Here is a 25,653-nt window from a genome sequence, read left to right as displayed (position 1 = left end):
CAACAAATAATTAAAGTGAAATTTTACACAATGTTTGTATAGACTACGGAACTTACTTTGAAATGAATGTTTCATTTCATGAAATGAAAACTCTTGAATGTTGTCAAGACCTTATTTTGAAATGCTTAAGAATAAATATAACAATATACAAAGTAAATTTAACAATATATAAAAACTATAAAGATACACTTAGAAAAATGTATTGAGTCCCTATAATAACCAAATACACAAATGTACAGCATACGATACGCTGACTTCTTGAACTGGGAAACATAAAATTACAAAGATTCCATCTCCTCAAGCTGATTAATATATTTAATGGAATCCTAGTCAGTATCCCACAATATTCCAATGGTGTGGCTATGTGCAGAACTTCCACAAGCTGATTTTAAAATGCAAAGGGCCAATCCCAGCCCAAACACTATTAAAAAGGATAAAGGATAAGGTGGGAGATTTAGTTCTCCTGAAAAGAAAGTGTACTAAAGTGCCAGTAAATAAAACAGTGTGTTGTTCCTGCAGGCGTTGACCAATAAATAAACCGAACGGAATACAAAGCACAGAAGCAGACTCGTGTCTTTGTAAAATGATGCTCGTCTTGTTCAAGATGTGGCAGGGCAGTTCGGTGGGGAAAGGAAAGGTTTTGTCGTAAATGCAGCTGCCACAGTTAAGGAACCGCGTCAATGCTCAAACTCAGTTCCCAGTGTTTTCAAGACCTTATTGTCAAACACAAATTGTACAAAAAGCTTTTAGAAGATAAGAAAGGGGAGGACTTTAAAAATAATATATACAAAACTGTTAGTCCTAAAAGAAAACATTGATAAATTTGACTAGATTGAAATAACAAATGTCTGTCAATCAATAAAGAGCATACAAAGAGTGAAACGACCAGACCCGGCAGTCTCTCCTACCCACTCTTCTGATTTATCGGGTTTCAAGCCGCACGTCCTCAGAGACCAGCATATTTCAGAGTCTCGCCTCTCTGCGCTAGGTGACTTTCCACCCTATCACTCCAGTTTATCTTTGTACCCAAATCACTTTACGAAATAAACAGACCTAAGGAATAAAGGCAGAATGGGTCTTTTTTCTTTCCTGGACCTATGGTAGATGAGGCATTTTCAGGTGTTTTGGTGGTAGAATTTTCTGGCATATCAGTGTTTCAAACGATAAAGAACAAAAGAGAAACTCTTTCTGCCTGGCTTTCCCTCTTTATCAAGAAGGAAGATCTTTTCTGGAATTACTCCCCCTCGGCAGGTTTTTCCTGGTATTCCACTGGGCAAAATTGGGCCAAATGCTCGTCTCTAAACATCTCTGACGAAGACAATGAGATGAGAGCTTGGCTTTGATCCCTGTAGCTCAGAGTGAGAGCCACTTTCTGGATAAGTTTACTATTTGCTACCTCAAGACTATCAGTACCAGCTCAGCAAGGAAGGGGGAATGGCCATAGGACAACCAACAGTATCTGCTCAATGGTTCAAGTTGTGAAGCAAGACTTCTTGAATCTTCAGTAAAGCGAGAAACTCACAGTAAAGCATAATGTTTAAAACTTAATGCTGGGTGCCTGGGTGGCTCAGTTGGCTAAGCAACTGCCTTCGCCTCACGCCATGATCCCAGGGTCCTGGGATGAGCCCTGAATTGGGCTCCCTGCTCAGTGGGGAGCCTGTTTCTCCCTCTCCCTCTGCTGCTCTGCTTGTGCTCTCTTGCTCTCTCTGTCAAATAAATAATTAAAATATTTTTAAAAAATAAAAAATAAATAAAATGTAATGGTTACAACCTCTAAATATATCAAGAGATTGTATTAAGAATCAGAAGATTAAAAAGGCTCTCAATTAGAATAATTTAGTTACATAGTAGGTACTTTTTCTTCTGCTAGATTAAAAAATATATACACTTAAAAATAGAAGTATGGGGCGCCTGGGTGGCTCAGTGGGTTAAGCCGCTGCCTTCAGCTCAGGTCATGATCTCAGAGTCCTGGGATCGAGTCCCGCATCGGGCTCTCTGCTCAGCAGAGAGCCTGCTTCCCTCTCTCTCTCTCTGCCTGCCTCTCCATCTACTTGTGATTTCTCTCTGTCAAATAAATAAATAAAATCTTAAAAAAAAAATAGAAGTATGAACCAATTTTCACTAAAATACTATCTGTTTATCCTTCCCTCCTTTTATTTCTCTAAACATACAGAGATATATGGGGTCAACTAACAAAATGTTTGGGTAATGTATTTTTATGAATTGCTTATTTTCATTTGGGGAAAATATTCCTTTTACACAAATAAGAAGTCAAAATACTTTCCTAAAACATCATGAATTAGCCCTGAATCTGTATATTTACTTGAAGAAATCTCTGGGATACTGAGTTATTTAGTCATAGTAGTTACCTCCAAGTGCTTTATTATGGAATAATTTTAGATTTTCTATGTACTTTTCAGGATTGCTTTTTTACACATGGAGCTCATTTCCTATTTACAACAAAGAATTCCATTTTTTCTCCTAAAAGTGGGTAGAGAGGGCTGGTAAAAAAGCATAGAGACTTAAAGAAGGTAACATGAATGCAGCTCTTCTGTTTACCACTAGGATGTGAGCAAAGGGAATGCAGATTTTATCTCGATCAGTTTTATCCCTTAGTGTCTGACACATTACTGGTCGATGAGGAACATCTGATTAGGGACGATAGTGGTGGTAAGCACCTACTCTCTGGTCCTAAACAGGGTACAATGCAATGTTGTTTTCCCATTGATCAGCGCAACAAAGAGATGCAATTTCAGGAATAGTCTTTGGGTGAAAGAAACAAAACAACACCCCATTGGAAGCCCATTCGTCCATAGCACATCAGCAGTGGCAAAAAGTTTGTATAGAAGAGAGAAAGGGGGGAAGGAAAAAAGGAAGGAAGGAAGGAAGGAAGGAAAAGAAAGAGAAAAAAGAAAAGACAAGACTCAAGCTCTCTGAAGGAGAATTTTCTGTCTCATTGATGGCAAAATACTAAAATGATATTTAGGGGCAGCTGTAGTTATTCTATTTGTGATCTTCAAACACTTCTCTCTCTAAATTGACATTCTTTAACAGAGGTCCATCCCTAATGATAGAGCCAAGTAGGCTTTGTAACATTTATTCTCACTAAAATATTAATCAATATAAATACTGATAATAAAAGAAGTCTAAGACTCCTCACAAGAAACGCTTTTTCTTTCTCCACTTCAAAGATTAGAGACAAAAAAGAGAGAGAGAGAGAGAGAGACAAATCATGACACCTCTTTGCATCAACAATGTGCTGTGTTAAATATCATCATATTGTCAACCAAAAAAAATAAAAGTGGTAAATAAACATATTTTTTTAAGAGGGAGAGGTGGGAAGGGGCAGAAGAAGGGGCAGAGAGAGGAGAGGGAACCTTAAGCAGGCTCCAAACGCAGTGTGGAGCTCAACATAGGGCTCATTCTCACAACCCTGATATCATGACCTGCGCTTAAGTCACGAGTCAGACATTTAACTGACTAAGCCACCAGGTGCCTGAGCAGGCATCAACTTACTATCCTTGGTTCTATCTGGGTATTGGTGAGTGAAATTTATTTTTCTGTAATAGTCTTGTTTTCCTTGTAAAATACAGGAAATACAAACAATAAATAAAATAATAAAAGTATGCAATTACTTAAGCACAACTTGATAAGTGCTTTTAGTCTTCCGGAGAAGGAAGACCAGTCTGGGTTTAGATAGTCGAAGAGAGCTCCCTGAGTGCTTTGAGGGATTGTTATTATATTTGAAGTCAAGTGGGTACCAGGACAAAATTGACTTGGAATAAGGAAAAGTATTTCCTGAGTGGGAGCAATTGAGTAGCACTTGAATAAAGTGGAGTGTCTTGAAGAATGAGAAGGTATGTGGAGTGAGGCTCTATCCAACACAGATTACTTTAGGAAAAGAAATAAAACCAATATCCTCTCCTTAAATATATTTTCTCTGCTGCCCAATAGATTAAATATGTTACTTTTATTTCGAAGTGGCTTTTCTACCAAAGTTTAAGAACTAAGACTCCACATGGGCACTCTGGAAGTTAGAAATGGAAGGACTTTACAATCATCAAACATCACTTAGCACACAAGGTTGGGACCCATTATTTATTTGTTTGAAAAGAGAGCACAAAATGTGCTGGGCGGGGGGAGCAGAGGAACAGAGAGAAGCAGGCTCCCTGCTGAGCGGGGAGCCTGATGCAGGGCTCGATCCCAGGACCCCAGGATCATGACCTGAGCCAATGGCAGATGCTTAACTAGACTGAGCCCCCAGGTACCCCCTGCCCTTTATTTTTTCCCAAAGATTTTCTTGAGATTCATTTTAACTGTAGACCTTAACCCAGGATGAAGAAGCAAAAAATGGGATTCAGAATTCTTGAGAAATTTGAAATGGAGACAAACTAAAGAAAATTAAGGGAGAAGTATATCTAAACTTCCAAGTGAGAAATGTGCAGTGATTTCCTGGCAATAACATTTCTCCACTGTTTCTCTAAAATGATGTATTAACAGGGTCCATGGTGTCCCTACCATGAAACATCAAGAAATCACAGCTTCTCTTCTACAAACAGGAGGAATTACAGAGTGGAGCACTTTTAAGGCTGATAAAATACATAGAGAGAGAAATTAATTTATGATATGATCTTGACTTTTTTATTTTCTGTGCCAGAATCTTGTGTAATTTAGAGACATTCTGGCCTCACTCAATCCCAAGCAAACACAAATCCCAAACAAATGCACATAAAAAAATCCCACAGGACCCTGAAAGATCAAAATGAATACACATGGGAAATGCATTTATTGGTTCACCTGCTGATAGGAAAGTGGCGAACTCTTCAAATCTCTCTGAGGAGAGTGTGAGTGGATGTAATGCCACAGGGTTCTGTCCCCTGCATCATTATTCGTGTCTGTGGGGACGGAGCTGGGTTCAAATGATGACAGAACAAAGCCCTCACTTGCAGAAGCGAATCCATCATCAGGTTCTGTGTATGTGGGCTTCCCCTCCCGATGAGTTCTCTTTAGACAAGAGGCTCATTCCCGGGCCTTCCCTGTGAGATTTCTTCTAAACCCAAGGCCACATTTGAAGAAAAGAACACAGATTCTACCACTGTAAGTAAATGTGGTTCATTAGCGATAGGACGGGGTTTGCAGGAGAGAAATGGGAAAAGGCAGGTGGGAATGAAATCCCTGGCTTTGGGCATCAGTGACTAAATGCTTTTCATGTGGCCCTAAACCTATCTTCACAAGTAGGGCCCTGATGGGGATCTCTAGGTACCACTACTAATTCCCATGGTGTAGCCATGGCACCTCTGACCCTCTAAGACCCTCAATCCACATTCCCCTCATGCGGCAGCTCTTGGCTTTGTCATGACTGTCAGAAAAGAGGAATCAGCTAACCATCCAGTGGGATCTGATCTGACTGACGAAAGGCTTACAAAGAACTTTAGGGGTCACGTGGCACAGGTGCCTCCCCTTACAAATAATCCTGAAGTCGGAGGTAAGTGGTTACTTGCCCTGAGACTTCTCTTCCTTCCCTGCTTTGTTAACTGCCTGCCCCTGCAGATGCTCAGAAACATTGCCTTCCCCAAGAGGACCCACTTGTCACTTGCCTGGGAGATGACATTCTCTTAGAGAGGAGACCCTGGTCTGTTGGTGTACAGATTCTCTTTTTGTCCCCTGTTTTAGCAGAGGAATATTGCGATTCTCAACCTGTTTGCTTATGATTATCGGATGCAGCAGTTACTCTGTGTGTTGGCTTTCAAATCCCTAATATGTGTTTAAGCACTTACTATCTTACGTGAGTTAACTCATGAGGTTTATTGTTCACCCCACTTTGCAGCTGGTGGAGCTGAGGGCCAGAGAAGATCAGAGGGGTCACAAGACCAGCATGCGGCAAAGTCGGGATTTGAACACAGGCCCTTGAGCTCAGAACCCATGTTTCTTTGTTACACTCTGCTACTCATTAGGACCAAGCTGTGTCTCTAAGTAAGTATTGGAGATGGTAAGTAATTTCTGAGTAAGTGTGTGTTTCCTTTAAAGGATTTTTCCATTTTTTTAAAATCTTTTTGAAAATTAATTTTTTTAATCAGTATATAAAAACAGTAACAGAAATGAAAATAAAATGTGTGTGTGTGTGTGTGTGTGTGTGTGTGTGTGTTTATTTATTTGGTGTGCTTTCTATTTCAACTAAAAAAAATAACCAAAAAAAAAAAGGCAAAATACATGTGAAAAGGTTTACAGTACCATGATTTTGTTGGATTTCTAATCCCGATGATTTGGACTCTTTCTTGAATTTGTGGTCTTATTAATATTGTTAATAACAATTAACATGAATATAACTCCTAATATATGCCGGTTTCGTGGTCATTATCCTTCACATCAGCCCTTTTAGACACCTGTTGTCATTATTTTGTGGACAAAGACAATGAGGTGGTGACGAGAGTAAGTGGCTCCAGGTCATAGCGTCCACCTTGCAGATCAGAGATTGGAACGACGCTCTGACCAGCACTGTTAACACTGTTAACCATGCTGCTTTCATCCTGGTTCTGGGATCTTGCTGTTTTCAGTCCCTGTGAATGTTTATGCTGTTGAAGAACAGAGAAATGTATCCATGAAACTGTCCCTTATTCTGTGCACTGAGGACTTTTCTTTAACATAGAGCTGGAGCAGATACTTAAGTCATTTACGATCTCTCTGTCTCTCTGTTGTTATCTGCCCCAGGCTTTTTCTCAGAGGAGAAAATAAATCTGGTTTCTTGAACTGTGAAATTCAAAATGCAAGATCATGCCAATATTTAAAAGGAAATAATGCTTCCACCTCATGTATTTTTCTACTTTTCTTGTCCTCCACAAAGGAGCTGACTGACAGTGTGTGTAGATAGTGACCATTACAGAGTGGTCTCCTTGTGATTTTCCTACAAAACTGTACAAGGGTGCGACTGGCAGCCAGTGTGACCTGTAGTTTCTTAATAGCTCACGTTTGATAAAACATGTTGTTTCACTAAGAATTCTGTTTGCCTCCTTTTGGAAGGCGTTTTGGACATTTTGGAAATTGGTTACTGGATTCTCTCAGAAATATCTTGGGGGAAAAAAATTACACGTAAAATTATAATTCCAGATTATTTTAAGTGTGAACTTTGATTAGTCAAACAATTTTAATCATTTCGGAAAGGGAAGCTAATAACTGGCATATCTGAAAGCTGAAGGATCCGTGTCTCTCCTGTCCTGGGTCACGGGCCTGGGTGTAACAGGAACACGGAGGGACACATCACAGATGAGCCCATCAGGCTTTCCCTGGATCTACTCTCAGCATCTCATCTCAGGCCCAGACAGGCTTCCTTGGCCACAGGCCCTGTGCTCAGCCGCCTGGCCTTCCCCTTCAAGCTCATGTCACACTTCCCCTGCAGGAGGTCTCCTAAGACTGATCCAAAGGCAACCCTTGGAAAGAAATGGTCTTTCCTGCTTCTGTGTCTTCATTAGCTCTAAAGACATGCATACAAGACTCCGGAAAGCGCGATCTCATTTTCTGTCATGACTTGTGCCTTGCTTTCCATGGTGAGAGAATGTACTTATTTCAGAAGAGCCTTAAAAACTTACAAAATGTCATATTCCTGGAGGCTCTGGCATTGAGAGCTCTCTGAGCCCTCCTATTCAGCTTGATTCCCTGGGACCCATTTCCATTTTGTCTGTCCACAAAATGCCATATGCTGTTCAGAGAGAAAATGTACCGTTCAGACAGAATTTGTATTGTCCAGACCGTTTCCGGTTTCCTATTTCATACCCGCTAATTAGTAATTCAGTATAAATCCTTTAACTGTGCTCTCCTTGCATGAATTTAAAAGTAAGTCAATAAGTCAAAAGTACATCTATCGGCCCATATAAAATCAGTAATATTTGAGTGACTTTGTAAGGTATTTTACTGATCATAATTTGCTGCTAGTTCCTGGGTCCTCCAGTGAATGTTCACCCAAAACTTAGGAAGTTAACTTAAGACAACCACTTCCTTTTAAGGGAAACACCAACTTCACAGAGGCATAGACACATAAGTTCACATGAAAGAGAGCAAATGCCTCTCGAATTTACAATTCCATTGCTTTCTGCACAAATGTTGTCTGCTAGTAAGCATGTTGGTCAACTACACGATTATAAACAAAGGGAATTCACAAAAGCAGACATTAGTCTGCAGCATCAGAGCAGTATCCAGGGAAAGAGGAGGCCTTCATGAACTGGCTTGGGACAACTGCCACTAGTAAGCAAGCTGATTCTAAGTGACTTTTTCTAAGATACTGATGGGAAGTTTCCTAGCAGACAGCTAAATTCTCTGTCCCTCCTGATTCTGCTTACAGGTACTGGTTTTATTGTTGTTTTCAGTGTTTTGGTCTTTAACTTCAAACCCCTAAAAGCTACATTGCAGATAAGGAAATTAAAGGGGCTTCACAATGTGCTTCTCTGAATGACAGACGCCACCGTCTCTGACCTCTGCCACATCACAGCTCTGCCTGTGCTCGCATCACATTTTGGTGGGTGTTGCAATAGTTTTCAACATAATTTATGATCTATTTCTACTTTAGTCCATAGAAGATCTTGATCTTTTTCTCTGTTAATTCATAGAAAAAAATCTGTATAAAAAAAATTGAATTTGAGGTTTTTAGTTTCCCCTTTCCTGTCAAAGGTTAACTATTTTTCGTAATGTAGTGATTAATTGCTCTCGTATGAAACTGTAAGAAAATCTGCTTAGATTTGAGATTCCTGTTAACATCTGGTGAGGATTACTCTCAAGATGAGCAGGAATAATGTGAATCTAATAATAATAATAATAATATGCATCTTTGGTTGAATATTACATTGTAGATTTTTCAAAAATGAAAATATTTTGCTTTTTTTCTCCCAGTAATGCATGAAGTTTATTAAGCAATGAGCAAATAAGCAAACAATTTATACAAAAGAGAAATCCCCATACAATCTTTTGCTCGGTTTCTTCATTCTCCATCATTTGGTCTTCTGTATCACTAATTCTCTCTTCTGCCTCAATTATCCTAGCAGTTAAGAGCCTCCATTTTTTATCGCATCTCATTAATAGCTCTTTTAATTTCAGCTTGGTTAGACTTTAGTTCTTTTATTTCTCCAGAAAGGGCTTTTATTTCTCCAGACAGAGTTTCTCTAATATCTTCCATGCCTTTTTCGAGCTCAGCTGGCACCTTGAGAATCATCATTCTGAACTCTATTTACCGATGTCCGTTTTGATTAGGTCCCTAGCCTTCAGTACTGCCTCTTATTCTTTCCTTTTATGGTGACTTTTTCCGCCTTGTCATTTTATCCAGATAAGAATGTATAAACAAGAGAATAAAATACTAAAAGGGTGGCAAAGACTCCAGAAGAATGTACGCTAACCAAATCAGAAGAGACCCCAAATTGAGGGTAGAACAAAGGGGGTAAAAAGAAGTATTAAAAAAAATTTTTAATTTAAAAAGTACATATATATACTAGCCTGGTGAATAGAACGGAGTCACCCACTTGATTCTGGGTGTATTTTGGTCTCTTTGAAGAAACTACCTCCCTAAATTTAAAAAAAGAAAAACTTCTATATATACAAAAATAAGGATAAACATGATGAAGGGATGGAATATGACTGTAAAGACGAAAATTTTTAAAAGAAATTCTAAAAAAGGAATTGATAAGTTGATTGGAAAAAGAAAGTGGAAAGAATTTGCTCAGTCTGGAGACTAGAACAAAGCCCTGTGCTAGATTTAGGATATATTTTGATCTGTTGGAAGAAATTGTATCCCAAAATTTTTTAGAAGAAAAAACCCTATATGTATGCAGAAAATAATGTTAGATACAATGAAGCATAAAATTATGACTATAATACTGAAGGCTTAAAAAGATTTTTTTAGGGTGCCTGGGTGGCTCAGTGGGTTAAACCTCTGCCTTCGGCTCAGGTCATAATCTCAGGGTCTTGGGATCATGTCCCACATTGGGTTCTCTGCTCAGCAGGGAGCCTGTTCCCCCCACCCGCTGCCTCTCTGCCTACTTGTGATCTCTCTCTGTCAAATAAATAAAATCTTTTAAAAAAAGATTTTTTAGAAAGGTATTGTTAAGATAAACTAGTTAAAAACATTAAAAGAGGAAAAGTTTAAAAAAATTATTATAAGAAAAAAAATAAAATTAAAGAACTTTAATTAACTTTGCAAGACTAAAGAATCATGGGGAGAAAGCCATGAATTCCATGCTTTGCTTTCCCCTCCTCTGGAATTCTGCTGTTCTCTTTGATCAGTGAGCTTGGTCTTGGCTGGATGCTCTAGCTGATCTTCTGGGGGAGGGGCCTGTTGCAGGGATTCTCAAAGGTCTCCACCTGAGGCGGAATTGCACCGCCCTTGCCCGGGGCGGGGCTAGGTAATCTCCTCGAGTTCACTCTTGGGAGCTTTTGTTTCCTGAGCGCTTTCCGTAGAGTTCCCTAGGACGGGAATGAAAATGGCGGCCTCCTGGTCTCGGGCCTGGAGGAGCCAAGAGCTCGGGGCCTCACTCCTCAGTGCGCCCTCAGAGAAAAGCGCTCTCTGGATCACTCCCGTCTGCCTGGTCTCCAGCCGCACTTCAAGCTCACCCGGCCTGTGACTGTGCATTTCTGTCTCTGGCGCACAGCCCCGTTTGGAGTCTCCAAACCGGGCAGATGGAGGTGCTCTTCTGGCAGATGGAGGTGGGTCTCCCCAGATCTGCCTCTTGTAGGGTCCCTGCTCAAAGAGCAGTGACTTGACTGTGCCACGGATCGCAGTTTAATGTAACCCCAAGCTGAGCGCTCACTCCTTGGCTCCGTCTCTCTAGCTGGCTTCTCGGCTCTGATACCTGCGAGCTCTTCTACATTCAGACACCCCCGATCCTTCTGTGACCCCACAGGACCTGAGACCACACTGTCCCCACAAGGGCTCCACCCCGCTTAGCCTCTGGAGCAACGGCCCTCAGTGGAGCAGACTTTCAAAAGTTCTGATTTTGTGCTCTGTTGCTCTGCCCCTTGCCTGGAGCCAGCCCCACCCCCCACAGTCTATCTTCCCATCGCTTTGGATTCACTTCTCCACATGTCCTACCTTTCAGAAAGTGGTTGGTTTTCTAGAACTGCTGCTCTTCTTCTCTTCGATCTCCTGTTGCATATGTAGCTGTTCAGAATGGTTTGATAATTATCTAGCTGAACTCCTGCGACCTGATGTCATCTCAGTCTGCTACTCCTCTGCCATCTTGACTCCTTTGGTTCATATATTTTTAATGGTTGCTTTGAATTCTATGTTATAAAAGTAGCCAAATATCTGAATCCGTCTCCAACTTTTAAACTTTATATCAATTCCAAAATTTTTAAAATATAAGCAGGGTTATAATGAATATTTAGAACCTTGTGGTCATGACGGTTCTGGTACACTGGATATTTTTATTTTATTTTTTTTCTAAGTACTTCCTGCCCAGGGATTTTGTCTATACTGTTCCCTGTGCAAGGAACAGTCTACTTTGGCTGTAGTTATGGTGGACTCCCCTTCATCATTTGGATTCTGTCCATGTGTCTCCTTGTTAGAAAGGTTTTTCCTGTCAGTTCCATCTAAAGGAACCCCCCCATACCAAGTGACTCTTTGTTATATTACCCTGTTAATTTTCTTCATTGTACTTTCCACTATTAACAAATACTTTATTTCTTTGCTCCTGTTGTTTTAGGGATGATAATCAACCATGATGTCTCCTTGTTCCTGATCTGAAGAAATAGAGAAATAGACCCAAGAATCAGGTAGAAATTTAAAATATATGCTTTCTTAGTGAGGCTTATTGGAAAACATTATCTATAGCTTTAACATAATGTCTCTCCAAATTAAAATCACAATCATTAGCCTACCTCCACCCCCTAAATAGGACGGTATATGCTCCTGTAGGCTTTAGCAAGAAACAACAGAAATACATAAGACCAAAAAAGGAGCAGAGAAGGGGCATTCTCACTTCCTGTTTCCTGTTCTACAAATCCTATAAATAAGAGAGCAAGGGAGGGGCAGGTCTCCTCCAGTGTTTCCATTCAGGGGAAGAGAGATTCCTCCCCTAAAAGGAAACATGAAGAATAGATGACAAATACACTACCTGACTTTTCCAGTATCTGTTTCCCCTGTAGAATATGTCTACTTTCTCTCTTCTGATCCTCCAGAGTTTAAAAGAGAGGCTAGAACAGATGATGTGTTTGAGGACTATGTGTTAAAGAATTGTGAATTTAAACTATATAAAACTACTCACATATTCTATTTTCAAAGTTGATAAAGGGAGACACTGGTACATTTTTCCTGCAGGGAAGCTGACCGTAGGTGTCACAAGCTTTGAAATGTAGCCTCTGCAATTTGACTTTTAGAATATATCCTGAAAAATGAACACAGACCAAATTTCAGTTTGAAAGAATATTTATCTTGATGCTAATAAACCTAAAAGAAATAAGAACCCCAAAGTTTTCAACAGTAAGAAATAAAATAAATTGTAATATAATAAAATCACATTAGTTTCAAATAATGCTTATAAAGTATTACTTTAATACATGAAAATGTTTATTAAATTAAGGGGAAATGATAGTAAAAAATTGTCTCTATAATATGATTCTGATTTTAAAATATGAATTTGAGGATTTAAGTTTTTACAAAGAAAAATTGAAATTATTTTTTAAAATATTCTGTTGGATTTGAAACTACAGCCTAATTTGAAGTTCTCAGGTTGTTTCTGGGGACAAGGTGAAGAGAGTGCAAAGGCACAGCAAGCACCAGTTTACATGGGTTCAAGACTGTTCCATGACCATTTTTCCTCTTGGATAGACCCAGCTACCTCCCAGGAAGAGCTTCCTAAAAAAGAAATATCCAACCAGTGCCCACATGTTCCCACTCCCTGTTACCCTTAGAACCCATTAGAACAGCAGGGGCCAGTGAGCATGTTAACAGGTGAGGAAGGTTCTGAGGGAAGTTCATGGCCACAGGAGTTGCCAAATCTGGGAAGATATCATGTTGACAATTCTGTCACACCAGAAAACAAGATAAGCTCCAAGATTTTTCTTGGAGAGAAAATACCCCAAAAATAACATTAACAGCTATGTTGTCATTGTAATTCATTTTCTTTTCTGAGATTCATTGTTGAGAAAGCTGTAGAAATGTCCGCCTTATTTACCAGAATTCAGGATATGTACACGTGTTCGTTGCAATTAGCCAAAGAATTCTTTCTCTTATGCCTGAATTTCAGTATCCATTGTTGATCAAATAAAACTGCAAACACTGGAGATGGGAAAAGAGGTTCTAGAAAGAAGCTTGTAGGGAGGATTTTTAGCTGAAAATAGGGGCTTACAAAGTAATAAAGATACTACAAAATTGAGATTTTATTTAGAAGGCGTTTCAAATCTGAAATAAATAGGTAGAAAAGCATCTGAGGAGGTAAATTGATAAGTAAGCAACACATGAAGAAGAGAGGGCCCTAATTACCTCATATCATGGGCCAAGAAGACAAGCAACCTTAGGAAACAAGACTACCTCCTGCTGCATACACTCTGTCAGGGCATCTCTCTTCTAACTACATTAGCAATCAAGATTTGCACCCTTGAAGGGAAGCCAGAGCACTTTAATTCTCCAAAACAACATATCTGTGCATGTGTGTATGTGTGTGTGCATGTGTCTGTGTGTATGCTTTAGTTACAGAACGTAATCATGTATATTATGTTGTAATATATTTTATTTATAATAAATTATACACAGCTCTATCCTGTCATTCCATTGATACAAGGGGAATTTTTTTCTGATTTATATGAGCACACTGAGTTTTTTAGACATATCTAAAATAAATGGCAGAAAATCAGTCCAGAGTAATATATTTCCAAATGATCATTCTGTAACATATAGTGATATTTTGAATTTTGATTACCCTAGAGCTCTGACCTTTCTGTTGTGAATGTGGACTTGTCAGTCTCTGCCATAGGAGCATGGGAGGCAACCAGACATGGATCACCGAAGTCACCCTGCTGGGATTCCAAGTCGATCCAGCACTGGAGCTCTTTCTCTTTGGGCTCTTCTGCCTCTTCTATACCCTCACCCTTCTAGGGAATGGAGTCATCCTATTGCTTATCTGTTTAGACTCCAGACTGCACACTCCCATGTACTTCTTCCTCTCTCACCTGGCCATTGTTGACATGTCCTATGCCTCCAACAATGTCCCCAAGATGCTGGCAAATCTTGTGAATCTGAAAAGAACCATCTCCTTTGCTCCTTGCATTATGCAGACTTTCTTGTATCTGGCTTTTGCTCACATAGAGTGTTTAATTTTGGTGGTGATGTCCTATGACCGGTTTGTGGCCATCTGCCACCCCTTGCATTACACTGTCATCATGAGCTGGAGAACATGTGTGGTCCTCGCTGGTGCTTCCTGGGTGTTTAGCTTCCTCTTGGCCCTGGTCCATTTAATTCTCATCCTGAGGCTGCCCTTCTGTGGGCCTCATGAAATCAACCACTTCTTCTGTGAAATCTTGTCGGTCCTCAAGCTGGCCTGTGCTGACACAAGGCTTAACCAGGTGGTCATCTTTGCAGCCTGTGTGTTTATTTTACTGGGGCCCCTCTGCTTGGTGCTGGTGTCCTACTCACGCATCCTGTTTGCCATCGTGAGGATCCAGTCCGGGGAGGGCCGCAGAAAGGCCTTCTCCACCTGCTCCTCCCACTTCTGTGTGGTGGGGCTCTTCTTTGGCAGCGCCATTGTCATGTACATGGCCCCCAAATCTCGCCACCCTGAGGAACAGCAGAAGATCCTTTCCCTGTTTTACAGCCTTTTCAACCCTATGCTGAACCCACTGATCTACAGCCTGCGGAATGCAGAGGTCAAGGGTGCCCTGAGGAGAGTGCTGTACAAATGGAGGCACATGTGAGGGACAGTGGAAATCAACATGGTGAGGTGCCTTTTGCTCCCCATGAAATATAGTAGGTGGCATTTTTTCACCTTATGCTACAATAAATGCCACATTAAGATAGAGTATTTTAGCCTAAACACACAACCTGAAACCATACAGACTTTAGAAAATAGATGAAAACCTTCAGGACCATGCATATGCAAAGATTCTTAGAAATGAACCAACAAGCACAAGACAAAAAAATTGAAGAATTGATAAATATTGGGCCTTTTCAAAATTAATCATTGTGATCATCAAAGTCATTATGAAGAGAGAAGAAATGCAAGTCACAAACTGCTTTGTATTTTTTTAAATGCAATAGTGAGTTGGGTATGGCCACAAAAAGAGACACAGGGAAGTGCCTGGGAAACACAAAGTTTGTTTTCCTCTTAAGTTCTGGAGAAGGAGGCATGTACGTCTTGCAGGGCCATATAGGAAAGATACCAGGGTGGTCAGGAGACAGAAGACCGGGTCAAGGGAAGATTTATATCATTGCCTTCATGAGCATTTCCACAGAAAACACCCAGTAAATTGTTGTATAAGAGCAAGCTGGAGTTCCCATAATGGGTAAATCATTACCATGTACAGACAGGGCATCATGAAGACAATGGGCCAGGAGAATTCTAAAGCTGAGAATTTATGTGATCTTCAGAGCTAGAGTTACCTTACTTCCAATAATCTCCTTTAACTCCATCTGGCTTCACAGGGCACCTGGGTGGCTCAGTCAGTTAAGGGTCTGCCTTAGGCTCAGGTTATGACCCCAGGGTCCTGGGATCAAGCCACTCATCAGGCTCCCTGTTCTGCAAGGAGCCTGCTTCTCCCTCTCCTCCTGTTGCCCCCTTACTTGTTCATGTTCTCTCTCTCTCTCTCTCTCTCTCTCTTTCTGTCAAATAAATATATAAAATCTTTAAAAAAATTAAGTATATCTGGCTTCTCTTCAGCTTTGAACTATAGAGTCCTGTATAATAGTATGTCCTACTGTTTGCCCTTACTTTCTCAAAAACCAACATACCCAATTTTGACCTTCATACAAGTGGGGTGGATTTCCTCTCAGGTCTCCCAAACCCCTGGTATTAAAAAACAATTATAATAAACCATTTTCAAATGCACAGTTTGCAACTGTAAACTTCAAAGTCATGAAATGTTGAATCTCTGATCTCTAAAAGCAAAACAAAATGAAAATAAATAAATTCCTTTTGCTTGGAAATGGAGTTTTTAAGCCCTAAATAATATAGTAGATGATCTCTTCAGATCTCAAAGCAAATTTCTAAGACACTGCCTCCAACTATGAGAATAAAGTCAAACAAACAAACAAACAAAATCCAGTCCTTTTGTCACCAAATTGTAACTACCAAAGGTGAAAACAATAATGGGGCTTTTCAGTACAACTGCTGAGAAGGGAGGGTTTATGAGGCACTCGCAGCCATGCAGGCAGGATGGTGACGGAGACTCCAGGCCCCACTGAGAGCTTCTTCAAAGAGCAACAAAGCCCATGAAGTTTTTGTTTTATTTGTTTTTGGTTTTTTTGTTTGTTTTTTATGTCCAGTGAGCCAGCATATAGTACATCGTTAAGTTTTTGTTGTAGTGTTCAGTGATTCATTAGTTGGGTATAACACCCAGTGCCCATCCCCACACATGCCCTCCTTAATATCCATCACCTGGTCACTCAGACCCCTCACCCTCCTCTTCTGTAATCCTCAGTTGGTTTCCTGGAGTCTAGAGTTCTCATAGTTTGTCTCCCTCTCTGATTTCTTCCCACTCAGTTTTCCTCTCCCTTCCCCTGTGGTCCTCAATTCCTTATGTCCACATATGAGTGAAATCATGTAATTATCTTCCTCTGCTTGACTTACTTCAGTTAGCATAATCCCCTGCAGTTCCATACATGTTGATGCAAATGGTGGGTATTCATCCCTTTCTGATGACTGAGTAATATTCCATTGTATATATGTACCACATCTTTATCCATTTGTCTGTTGAAGGGTATCTTATTTCCTTCCACAGTTTGGCTATTGTGGACATTGCTGCTATGAACATTGGGGTGCAGATACCCCCTTCTTTTTTCTACATCCGTATCTTTGGGGTAAATACCTAGTAGTACAATCACTGGGTCATAGGGTAGCTTTGTTTTTAATGTCTTGAGCAAACTTCATACTGTTTTCCAGAGTGGTTGTACCAGTTTGCATTCCCACCAACAGTGCAAGAGGGTTCCCCTTTCTCCACAACCTTGCCAACACTTGTTGCTTCCTGTCTTGTTAATGTTGACCATTCTAACTGCTCTGAAATGATCTCTCTCTCTCTCTTTTTCTAAGATTTTATTTATTTATTTTTCAGAGAGAGAGAGGGCACAAGCAGGGGGAGCAGCAGAGGGAGAGGGAGAAGCAAACTCTCACTGAGCAAGAACCCCAAAGTGGGACTCAATCCCAGAACCCTGGGATCATGCCTGAGCTGAAGGCAGATGTTTAAATGACTGAGCCACCCAGGCATCCCAAAGATGATGTCTCATTGTAGGTTTTATTTTAATTTCCCTGATGGTTAGTGATGAACATTTTTTCATGTGTCTATTAGCAATTTGTATGTCTTCTTTGGAGAAGTGTCTTTTCATGTCTTCTGCCCATTTCTTGACTTATTATTTTATTATTTGTTTTTGGATATTGAGTTTGATAAGTTCTTTATAAATCTTGGATATCAGCCCTTTATCAAAAAATGTTATTCGCAAATACCTTCTGCGATTCCATGAGTTGCCTCATAGTTTTGTTAACTGTTTCCTTTGCTGTGCAAAAGATTTGTATCGTGATCAAGTCCCAAAAGTCAATTTTTGTTTTTGTTTCCCTTGCATTTAAGATGTGCCTTGAAAGAAGTTGTGCCCAGTGTCAAAGAATTTACTGCCTATGTTCTCCTGTAGGATTTTGATGGATTCTTGTCTCACACTGAGGTCCTTCATCCATTTTGTATTTACATTTGTGTATGGTGTAATAGGATGGTCTAGTTTCATTGTTCTGTATATGGTTGTCCAGTTTTTCCAGCACCAGCTGTTGTAGAGACTGTCTTTTTTCCATTGGATGTTCTTCCTTGCTTTGTCAAAGATTAGTTGGCCATAGAGTTGAGGGTCCATTTCTGGGTTCTCTATTCTGTTCCATTGATCTATATGTTTGTTTTTGTGCCAATAACCATACTGTCTTGATGACTACAGCTTTGTAATATAGCTTGAAGTCAGACATTGTGATGCTCCCACTTTGGTTTTCTTTTTCAACATTCCCCTGACAGTCCAGAGTCAATTCTTTCCTGATTAAAACTCTTCGAAGTACAGGGATAAAGGGAACATACCTCAATATCATAAAAGCCATCTATGAAAAGCCCACAGTGAATATTATTCCCAATGGGGAAAAACTGAGAGATTTTCTCTTAAGGTCAGGAACAGGAAAAGGATGCCTGATTATTCTTCAATGTAATACTAGAAGTCCTAACTTCAGCAATCAGACAACAAAAAGAAATAAAAGCATTCAAATTGGCAAAGAAGTCAAACTCTCTTTCTTCACAGATGACATGGTACTTTATGTGGAAAACCCAAAAGACTCCAACCCCAAGTTATTAGAACATATACAGCGACTCAGCAATGTGGGAAGTTACAAAATCAACGCACAGAAATCAGTTGTATTTCTGTACACTATCAATGTAATTGAAGAAAGAGAAATTAAGGACTCAATCCCATTTACAACAGCTCCAAAAACCGTAAGTATTCTAGGAATAAACCTAACCAAAGAAGTAAATGATCTATACCCTAGAAACTACAGAACACTTATGAAAGAAATGGAGGAAACACAAAGAGATAGAAAAACATTCCTCATGGATTGGGAGAATAAACATCATTAAAATGTCTATCCTGCCTAGAGCAAATTACACATTCAATGCAATCCCTATCAAAGCCCATGGGTTTTTAAGATGTATGAAGGTGATCAGCTGGGAGGAAAAGGAACTGCTCTGAATACACCATGTCCTCAGTGATATGTAATGATACGCAATAAAAACTAGTTTCAGTACAAGCCTTTAAACTGAGATAGGTTTTGTCTTTGACTGATTGGAACTCTGAAATCAGTAAACCATGGCTAATTGTAATGACATCTATCATCATAATAATCTAGGATATGGACAAGGGCTAAATCTGTTGGGATGTCACAGCAAATACCTCTGTAATTCTTACTGACTTCTGTAATGAAACCTAATGGTACCATGACCATACTCTGCTATGGGGTGCCATTGGCATGATTGATAAAATTCAACTACCTTACGTAAATAAATGGTATGTCCATGCTGACACTGATGAGCAAATATACTGAGATCAAGTTAAAGCCTCCTCAAGTTGTAATATCAAAGAAAAATGGCTGGTCTGGGGAAGTACTTGAGTCGGCTGACCATCAGCTCATTTCTATGCTAAATAGCTCTGTTCAAGGTTATTACAAGGTACAAACAACATAGCTCCAAGGGGAACAAGTAATCAAATAAGTACAGAATGTGAAAATGTATACCATAGCTTTCGAAGACATTGCCGTTTCTTTGAATCTATCCCTAGTCTCCACTGGCTCCTTCAGACATGGGGCACATTCATGGTCTTGCTTTATCTATCCTATTCAGTAAAACATTGCTGTCCCTGCTACATAAGTGCTCTTAAAATGTAGATGCTCAGAAAAATATGGTCCTTTTGCTGTAAAAGCACCTAGGCTGAGAACCAGGCGTGTGGACTGTGCCGTAAAAAAGGGTTAACTCAGTTAAATTTGTATAAGTTAGGAATTAAAAGGAACTTTAAAATATTCTAATCCTAACAGTTAGAGTGAGGCACAGAAATGGAAACCGTGTCCCTCTGAGCTGGGATTCAGAATTGCTTTGATAATTCGGGTTAGGAGTCCTCGAGACACATGGGGCTGATGATGAAGAGCAGAGACAGGATAGCCTGTGTCTGAGCAAACACATGGGATCCAAGTGCTGCTCCTTGGTTATGAGGAAAGACTGCAGGTGGCAGGATTCCCAAGATGACCCCCTAAGGTACCTTCCCGCCCTTCTTTATTAATCAAGTGTTAATCTGGTCTCTCTGTGGAGACATTTTGCAAGACAGTGAAGAGAGTAGGTATGTTTTACATTTAAAAATATTTATTTATTTGAGATCATGGCAGGGGGAGGAGAAAGAGAGAGCGAATGGTAAGAGAGCATGGAAAGGGCAGAGGGAGAGGTAGCTGGAGTCTCCTTGGCCAACTTGGCACTGAGCAAGAAACCTGACAAGGGGCTGGATCTCACCCCGCTGAGATTACTCCCTGAGCCAAATTCAAGATGCAGACACTTAAACAACCGAGCCACCTGGGCAACCCTGTTTACATTTTGAACAATCTTACATGTTGGCTTAAGCAAGGAGAACTGAATTCTCTATTTCTGCTGCATTCTATCTGATGCAATATCACAGGGGTCATGTTTTCTCTGGAAAACTCCACGGGGCACTCATGACAGAGGAAGGGTAAAGAAGGCCAAAAGTGTAAATAAAATTCTGAAAATAGTTTTGATCATATGGACCCTTTGAGAGATTCTCAGACATTCCCTCCGGTTGCGGGACCACACAAAGAGAACCAATGACTTAGTATATTCAAGCTCAGTCTCCACATTCATAAGATGGTAATGCTGATCAGATTAAACCATGTAGTCAGTATAGAGCATTTGGCACGTTTTCTGAAACAGGACGAGGGCTCAGTAATTGCTGCTTATGAATAGCAGAAACCTTCCTCATTTGTATTTACCAACCCTTCGTACAGACAGAGATACATCTCAGCTTGGGGATCTGTTCTCTCTCAGGTTTCCATAACAGGTTCCATGGGAATCCCTTTCTCATGCACCTGTGATCAATTTGAGAGTTTGGGCACAGTAATTTGTGCTATTTGTCTCACATTTATAACCCTTGAGATAGTTGGAAGTTTGTGTACAGACAGTGTGATGCCAATATCCACCCTGTTTGTTCCCCAGAATTTTCCTCCAAGGACCATTAGACACAACCTTAGGTCTCCCTCAGAGGAAATTCAGGGAATTCCCTCCTCCCAGTCTTAGGAAGAAGATAAATAGATATCATATCATAAGATCATTCTGGGAATTTGAATTCTCAATAGAAACTCAGGAATGTTTTAAATTCATCTGACTCCAAAATAAAAGCTACACTCCTGGGGTTCTTTGAAGAACCTTCAGCAAGTCTGGTGAGTGACTCTGTCTATATCTGGGACTCAATCCTCTGAAAGCTACCTAGGGAACAGGGCCCTACATCCATTTTAGAAGTATGTCTCTCAACTCTGTGGGATTTACTGTAGGTTAAATTTGCTTCTTGTGAGAAAACCCAGGGCTGACATGTCCTTATGTAGAAGAGATTATTAACTTGTGCTGAGAGATGATTCTCAGTAAAGGACAGGTTATGTGGCCAAAAATGACATTCCTGGGTAAACTTCCCTCCTGACTCACACTTTCCTCCCGAACTTCCCTCCTGACTCACACTTTCCTCCTGAATTTCCCACCTGACTCTCTCTCCCCTACCCTGGAGACCATCTGTCCACTGTGTGGTGGGCAGACATCCTTGAATTCCCCTGGCATCTCTCTCATGGTTTCCTCCTAATGTAACTGAGTAGTGATGGGCAGAGCTAGCACAGCTGTCTCAGGGCTGTGTGAGGGGCTCAGACAATGAGAAGCCTTATAGTCAGCCATTGACTTTGAACATGTTTTCCAAATGGCCAATTAATGAAAGGACTTTATATATCACGTAGCTTAAAGGGAGGTTTGGGTTTTGGTTTGTTTTTTATTTTTTAGATCTATTTATTGACTTTAGAGACAGAGCAAGCCCAGGAATGGGCTTGATCCTGGTACACCCAGATCATGACATGAACGGAAATCAAGAGATGGTCACCTAACCAACTGAGCCATCCAAGAGCCCAGAAGATCTTGATATCCAGACAAACCTGTCTTAATGGAAAAGAATGTTCTAGTAACATTTACAGTAAATCTTTGCTGAAACACTGTAAAATGTAAGTTTGCCGTATAGTTATCCTTTTTGGAACCATAGCAGTTTTTCACTCTTTTGTGAAGATTTTCAAGCTTAAAAACCACTGAGTTTATACACATGTCTTTCCTATAACAAAATGGGATAAAAGGGAGTGCCAATGGTTCTGACGAGGGTTGGAGAAAGAGATATAGCTCCCTCAATTAGGAAACCTTCTGGGCTCCAGACAGCCCATAGAGAGCTGCCCCTACTAACTGAACAAAGGTTTCCTTTTGAGCTGCTATTATTTCATTTACTCCATTGGGGAGATGAAATTTTAGGTATCACTACCATGACATTTTCTTCTGTATGCCAGTACTGTATCTGCTTAAAGTTTTTTTTCTGGAAAGAGAGGGTGGGGGGAGGGTAGAGAGAGAGAGTCTCAAGCAGCCTCCAGGACCAGCACGTAGCCCAAAGCTGCTCCATCTCAGGACTCTGAGATCATGACCTCAGCCAAAAACAAGAGTCAGATGCTTGACTGATTGAGTCATCCAGTTGCCCCACTGCTTCACAGTTTTAATACAGGTTTATTCTTATTTTTATTTTATTTTTTTCTGTTGTTCATTCTTTAACAGCAAGATGGTGTTAATGGTAAATGAAAATCTGAATGAAAAGATTCACCAATTCAGACACAAAAATAACTAGGCTAAAAAGTTATTAAACAAATGTTCCCACTGAACAGTGATGGATTCAATGCCTTCAACAGTATTTTTATCCTTTCTGTTCAGAGAGTAAATGTGGTTCAGACATTGCTTTGTGTATCCCACTGTGCCTCTGTAGAATTCTGCAGTACTGATATTGCTGTCTCCCACTTTACACAAGGTAGGCATATTCTTTAATTGTAGCAAAAATCCATGCCACAAACATAAAGCACATTTACATAGAAGCTTCCCAAAGGCAATCATACTCATGGAGGTGAAAAAAATCTAGGAGTTTTGTCTCTCTTTCCATTTTCCAGTGATCATATTCTAACTTCTCTAAGGAGGGAGAAACCACGTCTTTGTCAAATAAAACTGGCAGATAGAACATACTTAGTACCTCCATTTTTTGAACTAAAATGACAACCATCCACCTAACAAACATTTCCTGAGTGCCTGTTTCATTTAGCACTTTACCTGTTATTTTGAGATGTAAAGATGTTCAGGACATATTAAACACCCACAAGGCTTCCTATTTGGTGAGGGAATCTCAGTTTGAATACACAATACTTGGTATAATCTCCTTTTTATCTTTGATTTCTTCTTGAGGATTATCCAGATCTTCATAGTGAGGATCTACCTCTTGACTGTTAGTATTGACCAAGCCCAGACATTTAGTAGGTACCTGAAGAGCCTCTTCATGTGAATCTACTCTGATTCACAAGAGTAGAAAAAAGCTTTTTTGCAGGTTGTTTTATCATTCATATTTCAGTGGGGCCAAGAGAAGATCAAGAAGGCTGCCTTCTTTCTCTTTGTAGTGGTACCTACAATAAAATGGTTTGATTGAGGAGGACCATGACAACACCCATGGCAACACCCCACCAGAATTATACAACGAGGGTAGTGATGCACATGGTTTATAACCACACTGATACTTTTGAATGTCGCATTTTTGTTTTCCAATCCAATATATACTAGATTGAGAATTTACAATTCTCTAACCCTAGTATGCTCTTAAGTGTTATACAATAATTCTCAGTATTTAAAAAGTTACTGAATTCATCTTACACTCAGAAAAAGCACACAATGGTGGCTAAAAAGAGAATAAAGTAAATAGGAAAGAGATAGTAACATTTGTTGAATCTGTGTGAAGGCCTTTGGGAGTTCTTTGCCTAAGTCTTGACCCTTTCTTGGAAGTTTCAACTTTCACATTAAAAGTTCAACCAAGAAGGTAACCAGTTCTGGGGAGTAGGGGGCGCTGGCTAGAGAAAACCTTTCTCCAAACTCATTTTGAGATAAGTAACTCTAATTTTTGTTGATTCTCCAGCTCTGACCTTTTCTCATTCTTCAGTCCTTGATAAACTGTCACTGAGAAATGGGAAGCAATTATTCAGGGGTCTCGGAGTTCATCTTGGTAGGACTCCAGCTCGGTGCAGAGATGGAAGTCTCCCTCTTCTGGATCTTCTCGCTGTTCTACATCTTCAGTCTGTTGGCAAATGGCATGATCTTTGCGCTCATCTGTCTGGACCCGAGACTGCACACGCCCATGTACTTCTTCCTCTCACACCTGGCCATCATTGACGTGTCCTACGCATCCAATAATGTCCCCAAGATGTTGGCAAACTTAGTGAATCAGAAGAGAACCATCTCCTTTGTTCCATGCGTAATGCAGACGTTTCTCTATTTGGGTTTTGCTGCGACAGAGTGCCTGATTTTGGTGGCGATGTCTTATGATAGGTTTGTGGCCATCTGCCACCCCCTCCAGTACACTGCCATCATGAGCTGGAGAGTGTGCTTTGTTCTGGCTGGCACTTCCTGGGTGTTTAGCTTCCTCTTGGCCCTGGTCCATTTAATTCTCATCCTGAGGCTGCCCTTCTGTGGGCCTCATGAAATCAACCACTTCTTCTGTGAAATTCTGTCTGTCCTCAAGCTGGCCTGTGCTGACACGAGGCTCAACCAAATGGTCATCTTTGGGACCTGTGTGTTTATTTTACTGGGGCCCCTCTGCTTGGTGCTGGTGTCCTATTCATGCATCCTGTTTGCCATCCTAAAGATCCCATCAAAGGAGGGCCGCAGAAAGGCCTTCTCCACCTGCTCCTCCCACCTCTGTGTGGTGGGGCTCTTCTTTGGCAGCGCCATTGTCATGTACATGACTCCCAATTCCAGCCACCCTGAGGAACAACAGAAGATCCTTTCCCTGTTTTACAGCCTTTTCAACCCTATGCTGAACCCATTGATCTACAGTCTGAGGAATGCAGAGGTCAAGGGCGCCCTGAGGAGAATGCTGTACAAGCAGAGGCACATGTGAGGGACAGTGAAAATCAACATGGTAGGTGGCATTTTTTCACCTTATGCTATAATAAGTACCATGTTAAAATAGAATATTTTATACCTAAATATACAACCTGAAGCCATATAGAACTTAGAAAATAAAATAGATTAATAGCATCATGACCATAGGTATGCAAAGATTCTTAGAGATGATCTAAGAAGCAAAGACAGAAAATTTGAAGTATTAGTAAATATTAGGCCTTTTCAGAATTAATCCTTGTGATCATCATTGTCACTATGAAGAAACAAGAAATGCAAATCACAGACAAAGTGTTCTGTATTTTTTTAAATGTTATGGTGATTTGGGTATGCCACATAACGAGACACAGGGAAGTGTCAGAGAAACATAAAGTTTGTTGTCCTCACAGGTCCTGGTGTAGGAGGTCCTCACAAGTCCTAGAGAAGGACCTCGTAAGTCCTACATGCACGCCTCACAGGACAATGTAGGAAAAACACCAGGATGGTCAGGAGACAGAAGACAGGAACAAGGGAAGGTTTATATTATTGCCTTCATGGGCTATTTCACAGAAAGCACCCAATAAAGGGTTATATAAGGATAAGCTAGAGTTCCTATAATGGGTAAATCTTTCCTATATACAGACAGGGCATCGTGGAGAATGATGGTCCAGGAGAATTCTAGGGCTGAAAATTCCTGTGATCTTCAGAGCTCAAGTTACCTTACTTCCACAATAATCTCCTTTAAATCTGTCTGGTTCCTCCTCTGCC

At 40.4% G+C, this 25,653-nt stretch overlaps 2 protein-coding genes across 2 annotated transcripts in view; both read left to right on the top strand.

The window, feature by feature from the left end:
* The window catches only part of LOC309844618 (olfactory receptor 2A5-like), a gene marked incomplete at both ends in the record, with an annotated part of 38,296 nt that extends 13,392 nt beyond the window's left edge, over positions 1 to 24,904 (top strand). The window contains one exon of the mRNA XM_082691716.1: positions 24,334 to 24,904. Within this exon, the coding sequence (XP_082547842.1) occupies positions 24,334 to 24,904 (571 nt within the window). The remainder of the gene's footprint in view (positions 1 to 24,333) is intronic.
* On the top strand, positions 13,951 to 14,883 carry LOC309844591 (olfactory receptor 2A14-like; the record flags this gene model as incomplete). Its single annotated transcript, XM_082691668.1, has 1 exon — positions 13,951 to 14,883. One exon carries the CDS (start codon positions 13,951 to 13,953, stop codon positions 14,881 to 14,883), a length of 933 nt encoding a protein of 310 aa, XP_082547794.1.
* Positions 24,905 to 25,653: the final 749 nt, after the last annotated feature.

This window comes from Mustela nivalis (assembly GCF_964662115.1).
Source record: "Mustela nivalis genome assembly, chromosome: 12".
NCBI lineage: Eukaryota > Metazoa > Chordata > Mammalia > Carnivora > Mustelidae > Mustela > Mustela nivalis.
This window is presented reverse-complemented; position numbering and strand designations above follow the sequence as displayed.